The sequence below is a fragment of the Glossina fuscipes genome, unplaced genomic scaffold (assembly GCF_014805625.2).
Source record: "Glossina fuscipes isolate IAEA_lab_2018 unplaced genomic scaffold, Yale_Gfus_2 26, whole genome shotgun sequence".
Lineage (NCBI taxonomy): Eukaryota > Metazoa > Arthropoda > Insecta > Diptera > Glossinidae > Glossina > Glossina fuscipes.
Window position 1 is genome coordinate 6,511,426 of NW_023998421.1, and position 21,021 is coordinate 6,532,446.

The following is a 21,021-nucleotide window of genomic DNA, read 5'->3' on the forward strand; positions in this document are numbered from 1 at the left end:
GTACTTATACTTAATATATGGCAATAGTTACGTGATAAGTATTAGTTACAATTGTTATTAAATGCATTAGCGCTTACCTCTGCCTTTTCTTCCATGTCTCCCGTTAATTCAAATTTTTGATTCACACATATATAGTCTTATTAAAGCGTTTATTTACTGTAATTACAGTATCGTTTTCAATGGTATTCACCTTTTTTATTTTATAAAAATCTCTACAAATGCAGTCCAATCAGTTATATATATACATGTATGTATATATATATAAAATAAAGTTTCACATTCTTATAGATGACTTGTACAAGGTATTTAATGGCCTTATATATATTTAAAATTAAAATCGGAAGTGAAAATAAAGTTCAATGATATATAAAAATACAACAATTTTTTTATGTAATTATTGTAATCTTTTTGTATTCTATAAATTTTTGATATATACAATTTTATTTTACATAAATATTTTGTACTGGAAGTAGATAAATATTGAAATAATAACAAAAAAAAAAAAAAAGATCCATGTAAATGCTCTATATAGCATATAATGTATTAAAGAATATGCGATTTTTTTTTTTAAATATTTTTTATTCATTATTTAGTTTAGTAATACTAAAGCATTTAATGTCTTTTGCAAATTTTCTCTTCTATTTTATTATTAATTTTTTTAAATTTATTAATAGATGATTAAATCAAATTTTGGCTCTTTGAAGTTAATGATTTTATGATTTAATCTAAATTGTAAGATTTTTTTTTTTTGCAATTTTGAGACATATATATATATATATATATATATATATATATATATATACCTATGTACTCTTGTAAAATAAGATAACAAATACTTTCGGTTTAGGCCGAATATTTCCAATACTCACCACTTGCTTGCTTTCCTGTATTTCGAGAAGCTAAAGTAAAAAAAAGATATACTTCATGGAAAAAAGTGCATTACAAATATTATGGAAACAAAAGCCACATATTTTGTGTAGATATGTTTCGTAGCACATAAAAAATTATTGAAAAAAAGTAACCAAAAATTAAAAAGTAAAAATTAAGCGTGGTCACGGATCCGCCTATTCAATGTGATATGTCTGAAGGACAACACACAAAATGTGCTCAGCGTAATATATAGTATTAAGAATGTGATGAAGGGATTATTATGTGAAGAACAACCACCTACCCGACTTTTGTCTGCATAGATTACCCTCTCATATAAAGCGGTAGGCTGCAAGATGGTTTTATTCTAACAGGAAAAAAACTGGCGGCAATTTTCTTATAATACGGCATTTTTACAACAAGATACGGGGATTATTGTTTGGCACTATTTAGATAATTAGCTTGTAGGCGCAAGCAAAGAAAGCAAGTGCGCACGTGATTGACAAGCGAGTCCAGAAAGTGAATATATATAATAGTTTTCAACCAAGTAAAAGTTTTTGTTTTACTATACCGAGCATTGACGATGAAAGAAGTTTACCGTATTTCTCGGATTATAAGACGCACCTGTTACAGAAAGATGGACTCAAATTACGGCTCGAAGGCTTTGCTACTGCTTTTGCAATAAATCTTCTCTAAATTTGAGTTACGAGACCGAGTGTGAAGACGAACTGAATATTGCTAGAACGAGTTATGTAAACAATAAATAAAAATTTTCATGCGAAAGTAACACTGAATTATTCAATGCGCCAAAAGGCGCATAAAGTCCGAAAAATACGACGCCACATTCAATGAAATTAAGCAATTTGTTTATTATTGTTTTGTTACATGATAAAAATGGAGCAACTTAAGTGGAATTTAAAAACGAAGTATCTGATATGGCATATCTAGTCTCATATAACAGGGTTTCGCGTAATACTTTGTAGCCACCTTGTTGTAGGAGGGTTATCTGTAATTAAGGATGGCCTCATAAATCGGTTAGATCCTTTTTTCTTATGAACATGACGACAATAAAACGTAAGAATTCGCGAGTGACATGAAAAGATATGCGTAATTCCGAAGCGCCATGTGTGACATACAGAAGGGTCTGACTAAATTCATTCCCGTTATTATGTAAATAAAGAGTCATATTCTTTTATACCCTAAAAAGAATACTCGCAGAAAGGCTTTTGAAAAATTTAATACAACTTTTGTGATAGACCTGCTTGGACTGAGTTTGCCATTTGCCTTAGGCTATATCAGGTGTATAAGAAAGCGATTTGGGAAGTAATTTACTCCAGATTGCGGTTTAATTTCTTGCGTGCTTTAGTTTAAATTTTATTAAAGAAAGTGTTGAAATTTTCTCTTCTTTTATAGATTGCTTCCCTGCTTTAGTTCTCGTATGTGGGTTAAACGCATTTTAAAAACTCTGATCTGATAAAAATTAAATAAATTCTTTCTAGTGGTGGGTAAGAGGGCAAATAAAAGTTATATGTATATATACAGGTATATATTTTATTTCCTTTGCCTGTAAATCAAAAATAAGAAGAAAATTAATCGCTAAAATTAGAAAATAAAACAACCTCACAAATATTTAATAAAATTTCAGTAAAAAAAAGGAAAAAAAAAAAAACCAAAAAATTTATAATAATGTTTTATTTTTAGGTCCTCAAATATTTTTGCACGTCTTTCGGCTGTTTTGGAAATTAATTGTTATTTTTATACCCACTTTACCTGTGCTACTAGTGGTTGAGTTACACGCGTTTTAAATTATATCGACCGATTCCCAATCACTTTCTAAAGCGATGGAGGGTTGAGTTCAACCTAGAGGAATATTTCGATGTGGTTTGGTACACTCTTATGGTGACTGGTTTTTGAAAATAGTTCGGATCGGATTACTTCCCGTATATGGCCTTATTTTGAAAACTCTTTATATGAACAACGGTGGGGTGGTGTAGGAAATTTAATGTTGAAATGTGACGCACTATAGCGTTTATATTTGTTTAGGATGTGAATTAAACACTATATTTTATGGGATATAATAAAACTTCTGACCAACATTCACACCGGACTCCCACCTAGGAAAGCATTAAACGTTTACAAATCTATTGTTAGATCCAAAATTGAATATCCCTACTCTACATCGTGTAACGCTCCTGCGTATACATTAAAAAAAATACAAACCTTTCAACACTCAATCCTAAGACGTTGTACCGGTTTGTCCCCCTCAACACCAATATCAATTTTACGTTCCATCTCTTATGAACTCCCCGTTGCTAAGAGAATTTATCTTGTAACTGCAAAAGAACTTCTCAAGGTAAAAATCTTCAAACCTGCCTTCTTTGACGAGGTCGCTTCCAGACACAATCATGTCATCAGTAGTTACTCTAACTGCTTCAAAAAATTCAGTAACATCTTCAATAAAGTTAACTCAATACCCTCCTGGAATAATATTATTCATGATAAATGCGTAGTTAAATTAAACTTACTTAATTCGATCACCAACTCAAAAAAAAATCGATCAGGGTCTTGTCTTCGAATCGCTTGTCTGCAAAAACTTAACCACTTCATCGAAAATAACTTCAAAATATACGCAGCGGATGGATCTATCAATTCGGACATCTCTAGTTTTTCAATTATTGAATACCCAAACTTACTTATAGGAAAATTCCAAGTTCTACAAGAACTATCATCCACTTTCATTGAACTTCTGGCCATCTGAAAAAATTTGTAGTTTTCTCTGACAGCAAATCTGCTCTAATATTAATCAAGAACAAAGACCCATTCAATAAGTATGTCTTCGATATCTACAACCTTTTAAAAGACCCAAGTATTGAAAAATGCCACATCATCTGGATCCCAGGTCACTGCGGTTTTAGTATCAATGAAAAAGCTAACTTCCATGCTCGTCAAGCTAGGTTCGATGGTACAGAAAAAGAGAAAAGTAAGTAGAATTTAGAAGTAAGAATTTATTCTTTGTTAATTAACATTAATAATAACATTATTTCCCAATAGATATTGTAAAGGTTCCGACGCCATCAGAAAAAGAGAAAAGTAAGTAGAATTATTCTTTGTTAATTAACATTAATAATAACATTATTTCTTTATTATTTCCCAATAGAACAACAACAATTGGAAGGCGAAATCGCCAACGGGGAAATGAGCGAAACGCCCGCCAACGGGCGAATGAGCGACGTTACATCACGGATTTGCGCCAAAAATTAAGTCGCCGCTATCATCATCAAGATCCTTATCCTTATCCTTATCCTTATTCTTGTTCTCATCCTTATATGCATAACTGTCATTGTCATCATTATTTTTATTAATATATTTTTATATATATAAAGAAATAAATTCTGATTTGAATTTTATATAATCTTGAGCGGTTTTTTAATTATTGTTCTTGCCGAGGTATTGATTAACTGATCCTTTAGGTTTTTCCTTATTATGTTATTTTTTCGCTATGTAAACGCGCCTTTAAATTCTTAATTTCTGTAAACTAGAACGGAGGCGCGAGATATGATATCATCCCATACTTGTAAAATTGAATAAGTTTAGTTGGCGTATTTTCCATAGGTGATGATAGAAGAGGGAAAGCGACCAAGTCAACGAAAAAGGATCGGAAACGATCAGGAAACCATTAAAACCATTAAAAAGAATAACAATTTCTTTCATATATATATATATATATATATATATTTGGAGAATACAAAATATAGAATGCTTTAATATAAACAGCGAAACGAGTAAACCACTTCTCTAAACACTTTCAATATTTTCGACAAAATAAAATCCACGCTACAAAATTGGGTATTCCTTTAGATACAAGCTAGTAAACAAAATATTAAATTGTAACGTTCGATTCTACAAACTCTTTTTCAGATTAACAGCTGAATTAAGTTCGTAACAGTTGAATTTGAAAATTCTTTAGGCACACTTCTATGTTTGAAAAAGGTTATCCACATGAACAGCGCAATATTCGCGATTATAAAATTTCTTAATTTCTTTTATTTTACAATTTAGCCTAAAATTACACTGTCATAATTTTTATTATCAAATTAAACAAAGTCCTCGCTAAATTCCCTGTTGAAAGGCAAAGCACAGAGTCGCTTATAATATATATAAATGGTTGAGTGCCCAACTAACAACTTAAATGTTAACGCCAAACAGCTATGTTAAACGCGCAACTTAACAGACCAGAAAGGTCCAACTTTGTAAAATAACATTATCTAACGGACCAACTTAACAAAAGCCGTCGGCAAAAGAAAAACTTAACAGTGCGTGCGTTATCAATCACTCAACTCAACAATTTTGATCAAAAAATTATGATCAAAATACCATCTACAAAATGACTACTAACCACAACAACAACAATTCATCATACCCAACTCTTCTTAACATACAATCATATTCAGGTGTTGTCATATCAAAGTCTTTCTTTCACTTTGATTCATTTAATGTAACGTGGCCTTTGCTTCACATCAGCAAATACAACAATCTTTACGTTATAAAAGAAACTCTTTGTTATTCGCATTAGCAAAGCAGTGGAACTTAACTCCAACTTATGAAACTTAACCCAATCAAAATTCATGCAAGATTTGTAAAGCATGTGGAAATTAACCTAGAAGTTTTACCATGTATTTAAGAAATTTTTAAATGCAAGTATGGCATCACCTTGTTTTAGTTGTGTGCTCAACCAGAAAGCATTGCCATTGTAGCAAAAAAAAAGCAATAAAAAATTATTATTATTATTACTATAAATTTAGTCTAATGAAAAAAATTCCTAGACTAAAAAAAAAACATTAAGCACTAGCAACACAGGCTCTAATTTAAATAAACGTACATTAGATAATTAGCTTGGTAGTATTAATAAAGTAATATATAGAATTGATATTCGATTCTGAAGTTGATTTTAGAATGTCCAAAGAGTTAATCGTTCCAAATGCAATACTTCTAGCCAAGGAAAAGTTATGGCAGTCGCAGCGAAAGTGCTTTATAGTGAGAATTTGTCTACAAATTGGGGAGGAAGACTTCATCAAGATCCATTGGTGAGTTGCAATTGTATGACCAAGGCGAAGTCTCGAAAATGTTTGTATCTTGGTTTTCTCAACATTTGTTGGATATAAAGGTGGAGTTAATTGAGGGTTAATGGAAGAGTAGTGTTGGTGTTGGTATTGTAAATTTCCTTCTGCAATTTTCTCTTTAACTTGTCTTCCAATGTATCTTTGAAGATACAAGAATGCGTATCACAGGAACTATACACTTCGCAGACGTACAGTTGCGTATGAACTAACAGATGGAAAGATGGGCAGGATGTGATCAATTATTAGCTATCAACTGTGGTAAAATGGTTGTTGTCAAATGCTACCAACCATTCGGTGTTCAAAAGACGAATGAAACAATAAAATAACATATACGGTCCTTATTCTTCATAATATCCGTGCATCCATTCATACAGCGCAACGCTGGGAACTCTTAACTCGGAGCAATTAATTGGGGAAGCTATCCCACGAAACTTAGGCATGATGGGACGCGCTTCCAGTGCTTCTGCACTTTACTCCTTATGAAAAGATACGAAAATGGCTCGAAGACTGGTTTGTTTTGAAAAAGCTCGCGTTTCTTTGGTCCGGCCACAAACGAATTGTTAGATGGGTAGGAAAAATGTACAGCTAACGATAACCAACGCTTCGAATCATTTTCATACAATAAATGTGAAGTTTTCACATAACAGTTTCGTGTTCACGTGCACATTTACCTGCATGTATTTAGCATTCTATTTTCGTGGGCATTCCTATGCATCTTTATGCCTTACACTGCTAATGGTCCAGGGAATCTGAAGTTTGTTGCTATGTATGCAATATTCACAAAGACTTCAGATAGTCATGCATTTTGTTATACAGAAAGTGATTCTGAATGGATCTAAGTTTGTCTGTCTACTTACTCGTTTGATGTCTGTTCATGAATTTTTGTGTTTTAACTTAATGTTGAAAATTTTTGAGACATTTTGATGAAATTTGGTGCACCACGGTGGCTTGGTTCAAGGACGAACGCATCGGATCCCTTTTAAAATAACGTTTTATATAAGGCGTTATAGATAACATATCCGATATTTAATTGTCGGTCCTGGCACCTAATCACCACAGTGGGTTTTTTTACTTGTACTGTGATAATAATCAAAAGGAGGACATGAAGTTATATTATGTTTGTTACTTCTCTTCTAGGATCCGGCTAGTCACCTTCGGATACGCTATACAAGATACATATCCGCAGCTAGCTTGGTTTATTCATCTTCGTATGCTCCTTTCTTTCCCCTTCTTACGCTCTTTGAATTGAGACAATTTCAACTTGTCGCCTGCCCTTTTCTTTTGATCACTTCTAGAAAGTTGACAAGATCGACTGCTGCTAAGTATTTGTTATTGAGAGCTACGGCGTCAATTTGAAGAATACAATAAAATTCACAGCCAAGATTAGTTCTTGGCTTAAAGTTTCTTATCTTGTTTCTAGCTCTGTGCAAAGCGTTAATGTGACACTTTCTCCATGGCTTATGCTGCCCACTAACATCAGACTTTGTAATTTTATATTTCGATTTCTTTGTATTTGTCAGCATTTAAAGATTATGCCCCAGGGCGTATGCAATTTTCCTATTTGTTTTAATTAAGTGAATTTTCTCGGCTTAACCGAGTTGAGGTTATCTGAGATGATGTATAGGTTGCATACGTTTTGATTATCTTTAATGAATTGTCTCTAATCAATGTCTCAGATACATGCCGGTGGATTTTCTAATGTATTGTAGAGGGAAAGAGAGAGAGAGAGAGAGGGAGAGAAATCCAATTAAAATTTTGTCACAAACAGTCCTGTTTACTAATAGTTTTGGTTATAATTAAGGCTGAAGTGTATAAGTACGTAACAGTCAAGTGTGCGAACATTATAGATAATGGTTTTACATTATATACATGCATATATATATATATATATATATATATATATATATATTTTAATAATTAAGATAAACTCTCTTTCGTGCAATTAACCAGCATTTAGTTGATTGTTGCTATTGTGCTCTTGTGTACTGCATGAAAATGTTATCAAAATTTTACGCTTAAAGTGTCAAGATAAGCGGAAATAAACAACATGCGTATCATCGATATCATCGTCATGTCGCTTATGGCTGAATATTTCACTTTATGCAAGTGCATTTAAAAGATGTGCGCACGTGTGTCTGTGCGTGTATGTGTGTATGTGCAGTCACAAGGTGCAAGGTCAAGATAAAAGTATGTACCGGGTAATAAGGGTCATTGACATTTTGTGTTTTTACTTTGTTTCGCTGCTGATGCCTGCTTACAGCATACATAGCTTAAAGGGACTATAAAAGCTTTGACGGTTTATCAAGCAATTAACATTAAATTAAAAACGTTGGTTAAAACGAAAGAAGCAACTTTTTCATGAAACGCTCTCTCAATATGCTAGCAATCGAAAATTTTCTTATTTTAACTATCGGTTTTTTGGTGCTAGTGAAGGCGGGGCCTTTTAATGCTACTGTCGACAAGCCTAACGAACCTTGTGCACCCGGCTGCCCGCGTATTTTAGATCCTATATGTGCGGTGGATGACACATTTAAAAATCATAAGTATTTTCATAATCAATGTCTCATGGATTACGACAGTTGTCGTTCCGGTAAAGGTATGTTAATGCAGTCAAAATTTATTATCTGATTTAATTTTCATTGTTTGGTGTTGTAATAGAAAACTTTTTGTTTTTTCGTTACGCGTAACACGCTGATTGTCAGAAAGGAATAGGGAAAGAGAGATTCGTGAAACGCTTGCAACATAACAGTAATAGGAGACATTAGTTAAAGATAACGAGTTCTTGCTAAACAGCTTAATTATGTTTGCTGCTCAAAGGCAATTTGAAAACGAAAATCAATTAAGTTCAGATTAAAAATTTTTCCATAAAAAGGCTTACATAACTAAGGTGGTTCACAAGTGAAACCCCGGTTGACAAGTGAAACAGACGAAGTGCTTTTGAATTCCTATGCACTTAATGGGGTTTACGTGCCAACCAACTATATGTAACACTTTACTCAATAAGTTCGTAGGATCGAGAGCCGTATTTTTTGCAGTTTCGTGAATCAAACGTACTAATAACGCCGTATGTTATTCATTATTGGTTGTTTGGTCCTTTTCAAGCGAGTCGATGAATATTATACCAAGCGAATCTCAAACTACGGGCGCCATAACGTTCTTAGCCGACTTTAGAGTTACTGGTGGCTTTGAATGGCTTTCACGGGTTGCTGTCTACTTGGCTAACGATCGATTTGATTTTGGAGTATAATGACGAATACACGTTTCATCTCTCCTACCTTATCCCATGTATATATGATTTTTATTTCACCCCCACAGCTCCATTAATTTGTTGCTTTTGGGTGAAAATGCTTACGCAAAATAGTAAATACATGGCCTGCACCTTCACTTTTTCGTCTTCCAAACTGATTTTGTGCACTTTTGTTGTGTTTACTGGAAAACCTGGCGAGTTCGGACAACCGAGCGTTTAGCTTTGCCGCCGAAGCAATTCTCTACCACTTGCCTTGGTAGAGCAATCCTTCAAGCCAATGGTTTGCTTGAAGGATATTTTTTCTTTCATTAAAGCTATCGGTTTATCGACATACGAACCTCAGGTTTTGCCATTGTTTTGAAAATTGGAAAAGTAGCTTCACTAGAACTAGACCTAACCTAATTGTTGGAATTCATCAAATTTTGACGTAATTTGCTTGACTATCATCCTACGAACCTACTGTAGTGTTATATTAGTTTGGTGGAAAAGTGCTTTTGTTTGAAAATTTGACTTTGAAGATGTTTGTTGGGTTGCTCAGCGTCCGTACATAGCATGACGAGTTGCTTTGCTATTGCAAAGCAGTTAGATGTGGGTTACTGCCCCCATGGACCAGCTCGGCAATCTTCTTTGCGGCTGTGGAATCTTCGAAACAAAATTTGATAAACCTTTTCTGATAGATCCAAGGATTTGCAACTTGATTTCCCCAGTTTTTGGTAGCAATCGATGAGTTCCTCTGTTTACGGAATTCTTGTCAAATGCAACGTCTTAAAGGCATTTTGTCGACTGTACTTTATTCATTCTCTGCTTTGCCATTAACTGATGAAGGGAGTGGAAACTAGTCTTCAAGTGGTAGTCCAAATAATAAGAGCTCGCACCAGGCATTCCACCTGATTCCCTTGACCTGACAAGTAAAGTTAGTTATAGGCATTACAATAATGCGTAACTTTCCCGCCAATCTATTATATGATTTTTGCGGTATAATTAGCTAAGCAATGCTGCCTTCATTATATCAGGAATAATATTTGAAAGTGATAAAGTCCAGTTGCTTGTCCCAATGAAATACGACTTTCGTTTGAAACCCAATTGCAATTTATTCGAGATTCTTCCTCAATTCCCGATAAGCCAATGATTCAATTCAACCAATTCGAATGACATCAAGACCAGTTTTATACCAAAAAAAAAAAAAAAAAAAAACAAAAAAAAGAAGAGAAGAAAATAAATGGAAAAAATTTATGATTTATCGAACGTAAATGCCAAGAAAAACTCTTAATATCACATTGCTGTACATTTGCGTTTCATTTCTTTTTCAATTTGATGCTAGCTTGGAAACCTACGCAAATGTTGCTTTGCTTTGCGGACGTGGATACCGCGTTACGTGATGGTTGTATGCGTGTTTGCACTTTCGTTTACAATCCAGTTTGTGCCAGTGATGGTAAAAATTTCGAGATTTTTGGCAACCAATGTGTTCTTGGCATCGAAAATTGCTTAGCCAGCGACAGTAAGTAATATTTGCATACATATATATGAATTGTTTCTACGCACACCCACAGATTGCATGTTTTTACTCTTTCGATTTTTCTCAAAACATTTCCATTTAATATCTTATTAATTGTTAAATACAATATTTTTCGCTTTGCATCCTATTCCAGAATGGCTTACTGTACCAGGTGAGAAGTGTGGCCTTTAAGACACTTTATGTTAATATTAAACGATTTTATTTTCGTTTTAACACAATACATAATAAAATAATAATAAAATAAGAAAACATTGCATTTTGTATGGCTCGCGACTTTAACCTATAGAAGAGACGAGAAAATATACTTGAAAATTATCACAAATAATTAAAGAAATCTATGAACAGATATTAGCGAATCTATTAACCGATTTTTGCCCTATTTTTAATGTTATTCTGCTGTCACAGTGCAAACGGAGGTCTTGAGAATAGACATGTTTCTCTGAAGTATTAACAATATTTTCGTCAGATGGCCAGCTATGTATATATGATTTATTCCTTATATCTACTTGGGGAATTATTAACTATGATTTGGGGAAAATTTCAACAAAAAAATGTCTGAAAATTTTCGACCTCTTAATGAGGTTAGGAAGTAAAAAACATGTGTCCATAAATTCTGAGGGGTATGTTTGTGTCTGCGTGGACAGCTACTTACCAAAATTTTAGCCTTTATAATAATGAAAATAACTTACAACTACGTGTAGGATCAAAACAAGATTATTGCGTGAGCAAGGTGAACGCACTTTGGGTGCAGTGCTTGTTCTTTTTGGAGGAAATACTTCGTATCATCGGTTAGAATGGTGCAATTGCATGGGTTGGAGTTCTAATTGTTGTAGCAACGATCTGCCTGTCAGCGACTCCTGCTTGCCCGCGAATCCTGAAAGGGTGCTACGGAGAAAAGGAGAAAAAAGGGAAAGGAGAAAGAAGGCTTTTGCGGAAAGTTAAGTAAGAAGAGAAAATGTTACTGCCCAAGCAAGACCGACCGCTAAATAGCATACACCGTTTCGTCTAATATAATTATTCATTCAGTCTCGTTGTAATTTGTTTTCACGTAAACCCATTTTGCTGAACACTTGGGACCAAATGAAGCAAACTTAACTTTCTTGTTGAGCAATTCAATATTCTTCACATCTTTTCGTCATAAGAAACTACAAATAAAAGTATCTCGTCATGTAATTGCTCTATGGGATGCTTTGCACAAAATGTGATCCATGATTTTCGCTTTTGGTATAATTAAGTTTTAGGTGAAGTGACCGTTTGAAACAATTTTCCAAAATATCGATCTACTTGGATCGAATTTGATAGAGTTTTTGATAGAGTGTTTATCAACCTACTGCCACAATCCATTATTTTTCATAAGATATGAACTTTTCATGGGAACCTTTATATAGGGTGAGGTTCATAAAATAAACCTTTTCAGTTAATTTCGATGGCAGACTACCATTATAGGTCAATTTTTACAAAGGCATATAAAAACGAGAGATTTGTTGTCATGTGAAGGTTCAACGAGCGGCTCTACTCGATCCATATTTTTCATCCTGATATACTATTACTTAGCTATTTTTGTGGAGAAATTTTCAAAATTGCAACGAATTTTTTAAAATAAGGTGGGGAGTGGTTGAAAACGTGGTCCGATCCAAATTATTTTAAATAGGGTTTGCTCTTGAAAAACAACCTGTCACGCTTTGTTAAAATGTCTTAAAAATTGCGACATGTGGGCTAAACATAAAAATTAATTGACATATTTCAGATAACCAGACGGACGGACGGACAATTTTAAATCGATTCAAAAAATTGTTTCGAATCGATCGGCATAACAGAAGTCTGTCAGTCTGTCTTTGGCGTTCCATACATCGGCACACATTTAATATACCCTGCGCCATAAGTGGTGTAAGGCATAAGCGTTGAGGAACAAAAATAAATTGAAGGGCAAAAATTGTTAGATTGGAGATTTTTCAGTCAAGTCGTGCATGCAACGTCTCTTGTTTCTAAATGTTTGGTCTCATCTTTCATAAAAAGCAAAGTGAAAATATATATATATTTTTTTTTTAAAGTCACATTTTATTAAATTATATCAAAATTTCTGTTTTTTTTACAAAGTTATAATATTTAGTGTATTTTGCTTTCAGCGTTTTTTTTTTTTTTTTTTAACTATAACACAATTATTAATTGTTTTTTTTTTCTGTAAGGAAATAAATTACATTCAAATCTCCACTTATTTTTCTTAGTAGTTTTACAATGTATTCCTTATCCTACACTTTATTTTAATTGTATTCTGAATATATATATATTTTTTATTTTATATAGTTTTCTAAACTTCCTGTTACTGTTTTTATGGTGATAAAACGAAAAGAAAGTACTGGGAATAAGTTAACTAAAAATCTTTTTGCTAAATATTTTCTTAGTCTTCAATGATGATGTCTTTGCCTAATTTGCGTTATAAGTGATTTATTTACGGCAGTTGTTTCGATCCCTTGGAACTTTGACGTTGATAACTTTTAATGTCATCTGCATACATGCCCCAAAAAATACTTGGATTCATGCACTGACTGTAGAGTGACACTGCAGCGCCCAACTCACGATCATCTCACGACCTTCTCTCAGCCAATAATCATAAATATGTACAAGGTGCAAAAGTACATCGCATAAGACCTTTCGAGTTTAATCGCTAGAACTATGTTTACGCTAAGGGCGATTTCAGTAATTTCGTCAAATCATTTCGCTTAAAAGCGCAATCGTTTATATTCTATTCAAACCATTAAGTAGTTAATTTCAATCTACAAATTTATAGTTCTGTTTACGCATAAACATACGATGAATAGTAAATAGGAAACAAAGAAAAAAAATTAAGGCCATTTAACGAACAAAAAATTTATGCTTCAGGTTGCTTCCACAGTTACGCTTAAATAACGTATGTTGTTTGCCCTGTTGCCTGCGTGTTTATGTATCCTTTTTGCTGTTTTTTTTTTTTCGTTGTTTCTTACGATGCACTTTTATGTTGTCTTTCAGCGGGTAAGCAAACAAATAAAAGCTATCCTGCACTATCGGCCAGAAAAACGTTGCGGTAAACTCAACCATTCAATGAAATTGCGACTTTTTTCATAATTACCTTTGATATTTATACGGTACAACACTTGCGGTGCAAGAGCATGATAAGTTTGTGTGTGTATAGGTACCATTTGGAAAAATTGTTTTTCTTACACCGATCGGATTCAAAAGCACTTGCCTGCCGGTGTGTCCATCTGTCCGTTTTGGATTCTTGTATTCAGGCCGCAATTTTTGAGATATTTTGATGAAATCCTATTGAAAATTAATTGGATCGGGCGACATTTCCGACCTCTCTCATTTAGACGGCAAAAGAGCTTACTTTTTCATGGTTCGTAATGAAAGATGGTTCATAATTGTAATTTGACATAAAAATCAAATGTATTAAGTTTGGACCGTATAGGGCAATTTTTTATTGTTTTCGAATAAGAGTATTGAGCAAAAAAACGAAATTTTTTTGCTTTTGAACTCAAAGATGTTCTCAGTTTATGTTGCACTGTTGGCGGACGCTTTGTCCGATATTAATTATTTTCAGTACCAACGGGTGTGCACCAACTCTCAATATTTTTGCAAATTTTAAAGCCAATAACTTTATTTTTACGGTTAAGAGAATAGTTAGCACAGACATTACTCAGACGTCCGCTTAGGATTAATTTCAATACGAGCTAAAAAATATCTGGTCTTCAATTTGAAGTTTTTCGTAATCTAGCGCAAAATTCTTTACGCTATTGTGAGCTAATTCCATTTGATTTTCAACTGAAGCTGCAGGGTATTCCAAAATCCGCGTAAATTATCGCAACTGCATTAACTGTGAAGAAATTAACTAAAAGGAATTTATACAGAATGCACTGTAATCATCTTGATCTGGACACTTGGTAGTCGTCCTTTAATGTAAAACATCGAAGCAGTTCTTCAAAAAAAACTGCTAACAGTTCAAGGTCGTCAATTCGCTATCGTAATCAAGAGTTCGACACTTCGAGAAGCTCTACACTGTAGAGCAGTCTTCTTGCTTAGAAAGTTCTATTGTTTCAAACACTAAAGCTTTCTGATAAGAGTTTCTTGGATAGGTTAGGACGTGAAGACGTGAAGACGCGAAGTGATAGTAGGCAGGCGGTAGCAAAATTTGGGAGTCTATTTATCGGATCACTGTAAACTTTATGAATCACAAAAAATCTACAATTTTTATACTCTACACACAGGGGCTTGCTGAGTTTAAGCGGACGTAGAAGGACTTGAGATAGACCCACTGTTTATCATACCGATTCAGAATCCTTTTCTGCCCATATATCCATCTTGTTTTACCAAATCTTTTGATGAGATTCAGTACAACGGATTTTTTTTGAACCAAGGCCAAACGTTATTGAAAAGGGTTCGGATCGGGTCATTTTTTATACCACTTCTTATATAAAACCTCATTTTATAATGAGGTTGTACGAAACGAAGCGGTGTCGGACCGTATCCCGCTGTAGTGTTCTTAATTATTTAAATATAAACCAATGTTTCCCGTAAGTGTTACTCTTTTTGCGTAAGGTTTGTGACAACCTACATGAACTTGTTTTAAGAGTGCGAATATCGAGTGTTCAGCTCTGTATACTTATTCCTTCTTACTTTACAATATAGTGTGCACCGACAGACGCGCATAAATAGATCGACAGAGTTGAAGACAATTAAATTACTGCAGTAATAAAACGGGAAAGTTGCATTTTACACAAACTCTATTAATTGTTTGCGGTTTTTTTCCTTTTTTGCTTTTTTTTTTTTGCATTTAATTACAAATATTTTGCTTAAACTTTTTATCTATAATTAATTTTTTCACACTTAACTAACTGTAGACTTATTATTTACACGTAACGCGAGTGTTTCTTTTTTTTTTTCAATAATTATAAATTAATTATGAATATTGTTTATAAATACAAAAAAAAAAAAAAAAGCGGTTAATATATGCGTCATATGAAAAAAGGGTAAATACATATATCGTATAAAAAAAAAGAAAAGTAAAATGATTTTAATCCAAGGACTTAATACGCATTTAATTAACTTATTTTACATTTACATTTAAAAATATATTATTATTATAATTATTATTGAAATTTATATGACTATTAAAACAAAAGACGACAATTTTTACATATAAACAAAAAGTAAATATTGAAATAAAAAAAAATAAAAAAAAAAAAAACAAGAAGCGAGTGTAAATTAATGAATATATGCATTCATTAAATTAAATTCATTAAATGTAACATAAATTAACATGTGCGTACAAATGTGTCATTTATTTATTAATTTAAATCATACATCAATTTTTCAGCATTGTTTGGTTCTTCGCAGTCAAAGGAAGCCATCATTAAATCTGCAACGAAGAAACGGATAAAAAGAAAAATTAGATTATTAAACATTTTATTTTGCAAAATACTATAAAATTTTATACTTGGAAAGTATTGAGCTTGCTTTGCTTTCGACGAAAATGTTAAGTTAATAAGCAAGTCATACATGGTCAAGTTATTTTTTGTATCCTCCAGATCACTTAGTGAAAGATATTGCGTTGAGACAGACGATGGGTGCATGAGCTTTACGCAAGACAACGCTTCTATTTGGGCGAAGATGCACTTGTTGTACAATCTTCTATGCTGTTTACAAGCATTGTTAAAGACCATAGCCATAGGGGCCCGTCTTTAAGATAATTTTCGCAGATCGAGACAAATTGCAAAAAAAAAATTGACTTGGAAGTCGGGAAAAGTTAAGTAAGCGCAACGGATTGGTACGGCTTGGTGTCATGACCGGGTTAAGGAGCGATCATCAATAGCAATGCAAACAGCACCTACCCGTTCGGATGCCACATGACCTGACAGCGAAGTGAAGGGATTGATAGCTGAAGGGGTTGATAGCGTTCGATATCTTCCATAGCAATGCGAGAGAAAGAGCGTAGCTTGTAAAACCTCACAAAGTCCGGACGGTGAGTAATTCTGCAGCTTATGATTTGCTATGCAATAGAAATTGTCGGAACCAGAAACAATTTGAGAAGACATGACCCGAACGTATATACGAATATATGTTCGTTTGAACATAAGTATACATGATTATATGAATGTGTGAGTGTATAAATGTGTAAATATATGTACATATCAATATATTATTTATATATATAAATATACGAATATCCGAACGTCTGAATAAGTGGATGCATGAATGTGTATAGGCAACAATTTGTTTAAACCTTGAAGGTCTAAATACTTTATAGACAGCCTATGATGAGAAAGTGAATAGGTTTGTCTACGAATCCATTTCGAAACCGCTACAATGAAATGCGAGTAAACGGCAGTGTGTTAATTGTTAGAAAATACCGCTGTGGTTTTACTGAAAGTTCATTATAGCCGATGTAACATAATGGTACATGCGTGTGCGCATGCACACATACATGCAATTATGTCTGCCTGCAAACAAGTGAAATTCCTTTGTGGTGTATCCAAACCAAACCAAATAATACAATATATGCTTGCACTTATAATAGCTTTAATTGTGTTCTCTGTGAATAAAGAACTATATATATATTATAGGTTATCATGCAATTTTATCCAAAGGCAATACCACGCGAAAGTGATGATGATGATCGTTTCGTTGTAGACCCTAACGACGCTTAAATTCTTAACTAACTAACCTACCAGTTAACCAATAAAAACCTATAGCCAAACCTCAAAATGCATACCGAAATGCAAACGTTCATTTATATATATATATGTAAATGTTTAATATGTGTGCCGTACTCTTGCAAACGTTCGAATCGTATAAGTTACCTTAGGGGTATAGTTATACAAAAATGACTGCATTATACTTTGGTGCTTTTAGAAAGAGAGCTCCGTGAATTGGTTTTTGTTTTTGTTTTTTTTTTGTTTTACAAAATACTCAACGAACCAACGATTCCGTACCTACGTACACATTCAACTTTACAATAAGCATGCACGCAATCTCAACGCCAATGTGCAATGCACATATATTTCATTGAATGCATTGCACTTTGAAGTGTGTGTTCCCCAACGGACTACTAAATGAGACTTTGACTATTTTTGTTACTGCTGCTATTGTATTATTAAATACATACTATGGAAATTGTTACCAACACTATTTAGTTAGTGCATCCATTCGCTTTCTTCTTGTTAATTCTTGGTCAAATGCTGTATGCTATACACCCCAGCTATGTATATATATAGCTGGATATACAATATATCCACCGTTCCATAAAGTTTCCATAACTTTTAGTAAATTTGTTAAAAAACTACTTGAGCTTTTCCCATTCGCTTTCGCCCTCATTCTAACAGTTATAAAATAATCGCAAATGTTTTTTTTTAAACGACATCATCGTACGTTTTCTCTCATTTGTTTCATAAATTGTTATGCTTTTATGGTTGGTAAAATTTAATTTAAAGTGCATCGAGGGAATTTTCTTTTCTTTTTTTTTTTTTAAACATTTATGTTCTACAATACATTCTTCACTCATACGCCACGGTGCTCTGGTAAAATTAATTTTAAACAAGTGAGAAAACTTCATTTGTTTTGGCATAAAACTTGAACGATTACGCGTTTGAAAAGGAGAGAGAGAAAGAGAGAAAGAGAAAGAGAGAGAGAGAGAGAGAGAGAGAGAGAGAGAGAGAGAGAGAGAGACGTTCTAGTAACATTGAAGTTAAAACAGACTTTATTCATACATACGGTTACGCCCTGCTTATTCACTATGTGTAAAAAATCAAATGCTGCTTACTTTCAAATTAAATACAAATAAGCTGGCAGGTAGATAAGGAAGATGCAGAGTGTCTAGATCCGGCGCATACATAGTTTCTAAGCAATATATTTATTTGTAATTTATAAAATGGTAAAATATAAATAGGGAATTCTATTAGCATGATTTGTGTGTCCGAAATTATGATATACATTTACAAATTAATTTCATTAAATGATTTCTAGCATATGATATAAACATATGTACAAACAGAATCAATAATGTATGATACGGTATGTATATACTACAGCGCACAGAATAAGTGTTCGTTTGTTTTTTTCCCATTCAATCACCAGACAGACGTATACGCCAGCAAATGGCCTCTCCTTTACAAAGCAGGAAGGCGAACCTCCTTATGAATCGATGTTAGCTGTTTCGTATTCTACTTAGAGACAGCAATTGTTGGGACATTTTGATGGAAGTTGGTACACTGACGCATTTGGTTCAAGGACGAAGAAGAGTGCTTCTAATCGGATACCTTTTCACTTATATAAATAACTGTAACGTGCTGTATAGTATTCAATGGTGGGCAATAGCCGTGTATAACGCTTTTGCGTATTATTATTTAATGATTATGAAAGAAGGACGACAGCCCTGTAATGGTTTTAGTAAGGAACGGAGACTTGAAAATAGGTTCACGGGAAAGGAACGGATTATAGATTGTACAGACGTTCTACAGAGCATGACCAATCAACAGAGTGTTTAAGGGACGAACACCTGACATACATTAGATGAACGTTGCTTTTTTGTTTTATTATTTTCTTACTTTTCATTTCGTAACGTCAGAGGTAGACCGTGGCAGCCAGTAATAGTCCCTACACTCTGACGTTAGAATGTGTTTAAATAATTTCTACAAACTTAAATTTTTTTTGCTGTGGACTCATTTGGAATTTCTAAAAAATATAATAAAAATTTGGAAAAATCAAGTGAGGAACATATCGCTCAACTCCACCACATGGGGTTGAGCGTTCGCTGAACTTAGGTTAGATGTGTGCGAAGAATGTGTTTGTTACATATCGAATTAAGCCTTAGACGTCAGAAAGCACTCCGCTGGCTGCCCACGTTTGTCCCTAGTGCAAAAAAGCACCTAAAAATTCCATCAACGGAAACTCGATTTGCTGCTCGATTAATCTTCTTAATTAACCATTACGTAGGGAAAACGACTTGTATCCAGAGATGAGATCATTGTGCAATTTGATGATTTTGACAAATCTTTCTCTAAAAAAGTTACCGATATGTTAGAGAACCGTTAGACTGATTAGATCGAAGCGGATCGTGTAAAAGAAAGTGATATCTTACTTGGGTTGAAAACTTTGGTATGGTATTGCGTAAATAGAAATTTGAATTCTTAGCGCCAACTTTCATAGTGTAGCTTAAGCTTATGTTTCACATTAGACTTCGTCTTCTTCTTTTTCTAATAATCTTCAATTTTCTAAGAGCTTAAAGTTAAAAAGACTAGAAGTTGCATTTAATAATAGGTCCGTTCTTCTGGGTTCTCCATATATCGCGACATTGAAGTCTGCTCAACAATGCAAATATATTTAATCTGTTGTTCTCCTCTCTTAGCTATAATGCGTCAGGACCTCTTCATCTACCAAGTGTGACAATTGATATGAAATTGGTAGCACTAAGCCTAACGGGAAGAGATAATAGAAGAAAAACAATCGATAAAATCTAGTACTCTCCCTTTCTAACGGTTCTTACTTCAAAGAATATTGAAACTATTTCTTATGTGATGGTTACTAGTAGCCTTGCGATGTTTTAGAGTTTCCTCAAAACAGACTTTTTTTACATTAAAATTTCTCGTAAATATTTCTGTAAATCTATTTTCAAATATATTACAAATTTTAATATATTAAATAAATGTTATACGTATAGAAAATAACGTTACTCTCTGACAAATGAACATTGTTATATACTTAACGACATGCGTATATAACACAGATGAACATATGTTAGGGTTTCTTTTACTTTGTTGCTCTTCTCAGCAAGTCACTTGAAAGAAAAATGTTGATTATCATGAACTACATATGCAATTTGTTCACATTTTTCATAAAAATTTTCATGTATGTGAATTATTTATTTCTTTTTTTTTTTTATTCTTTTTTTATAGACATTATTTTTCAACTCCTAACACATATTTACTTGGCAGTGTTTTTTTCTTTCTTACGTACATGCATCTTATATAAAATTTAAAAAACAATTTTCTCTACTAGAAATTGGAAGTGAAAGATTTCCTTCTATATTGGATAGAATATATTTTTGAAGCTTTGCTTTAAGTAGAAATAAAAGAAACATTGCTTGCTTCTTATCTTAGTTTAGCTTTAATGAAAGTAATATAAATGCATTGGTTAAGAAATTTTAAATAAAACACGCCATACATACGATTGCAAAATTTATTTTATAAAATAATTTAAAAAAATTATTACATCGTACATTTTACACTTTCACCCCTTCTGTG

The 21,021-nt window shown here is 33.2% G+C and overlaps 2 protein-coding genes across 2 annotated transcripts in view; one reads left to right on the forward strand and one right to left on the reverse strand.

The window, feature by feature from the left end:
* The first annotated feature begins 8,363 nt into the window (after window positions 1-8,363).
* Window positions 8,364-10,921, forward strand: LOC119635443 (enhancer of split M1 protein-like). The gene is made up of 3 exons (XM_038030251.1): window positions 8,364-8,583; window positions 10,556-10,732; window positions 10,884-10,921. The coding sequence occupies exons 1-3, from the start codon at window positions 8,364-8,366 to the stop codon at window positions 10,919-10,921; spliced, it is 435 nt and encodes a 144-aa protein (XP_037886179.1).
* A 5,068-nt stretch (window positions 10,922-15,989) lies between these two features.
* LOC119635444 overlaps window positions 15,990-21,021 on the reverse strand; it is a 158,287-nt gene continuing 153,255 nt past the window's right edge. Inside the window, exon 12 of the mRNA XM_038030252.1 lies at window positions 15,990-16,142. Coding sequence (XP_037886180.1) covers window positions 16,072-16,142 — 71 coding nt within the window. The 3' untranslated portion in view covers window positions 15,990-16,071. The remainder of the gene's footprint in view (window positions 16,143-21,021) is intronic.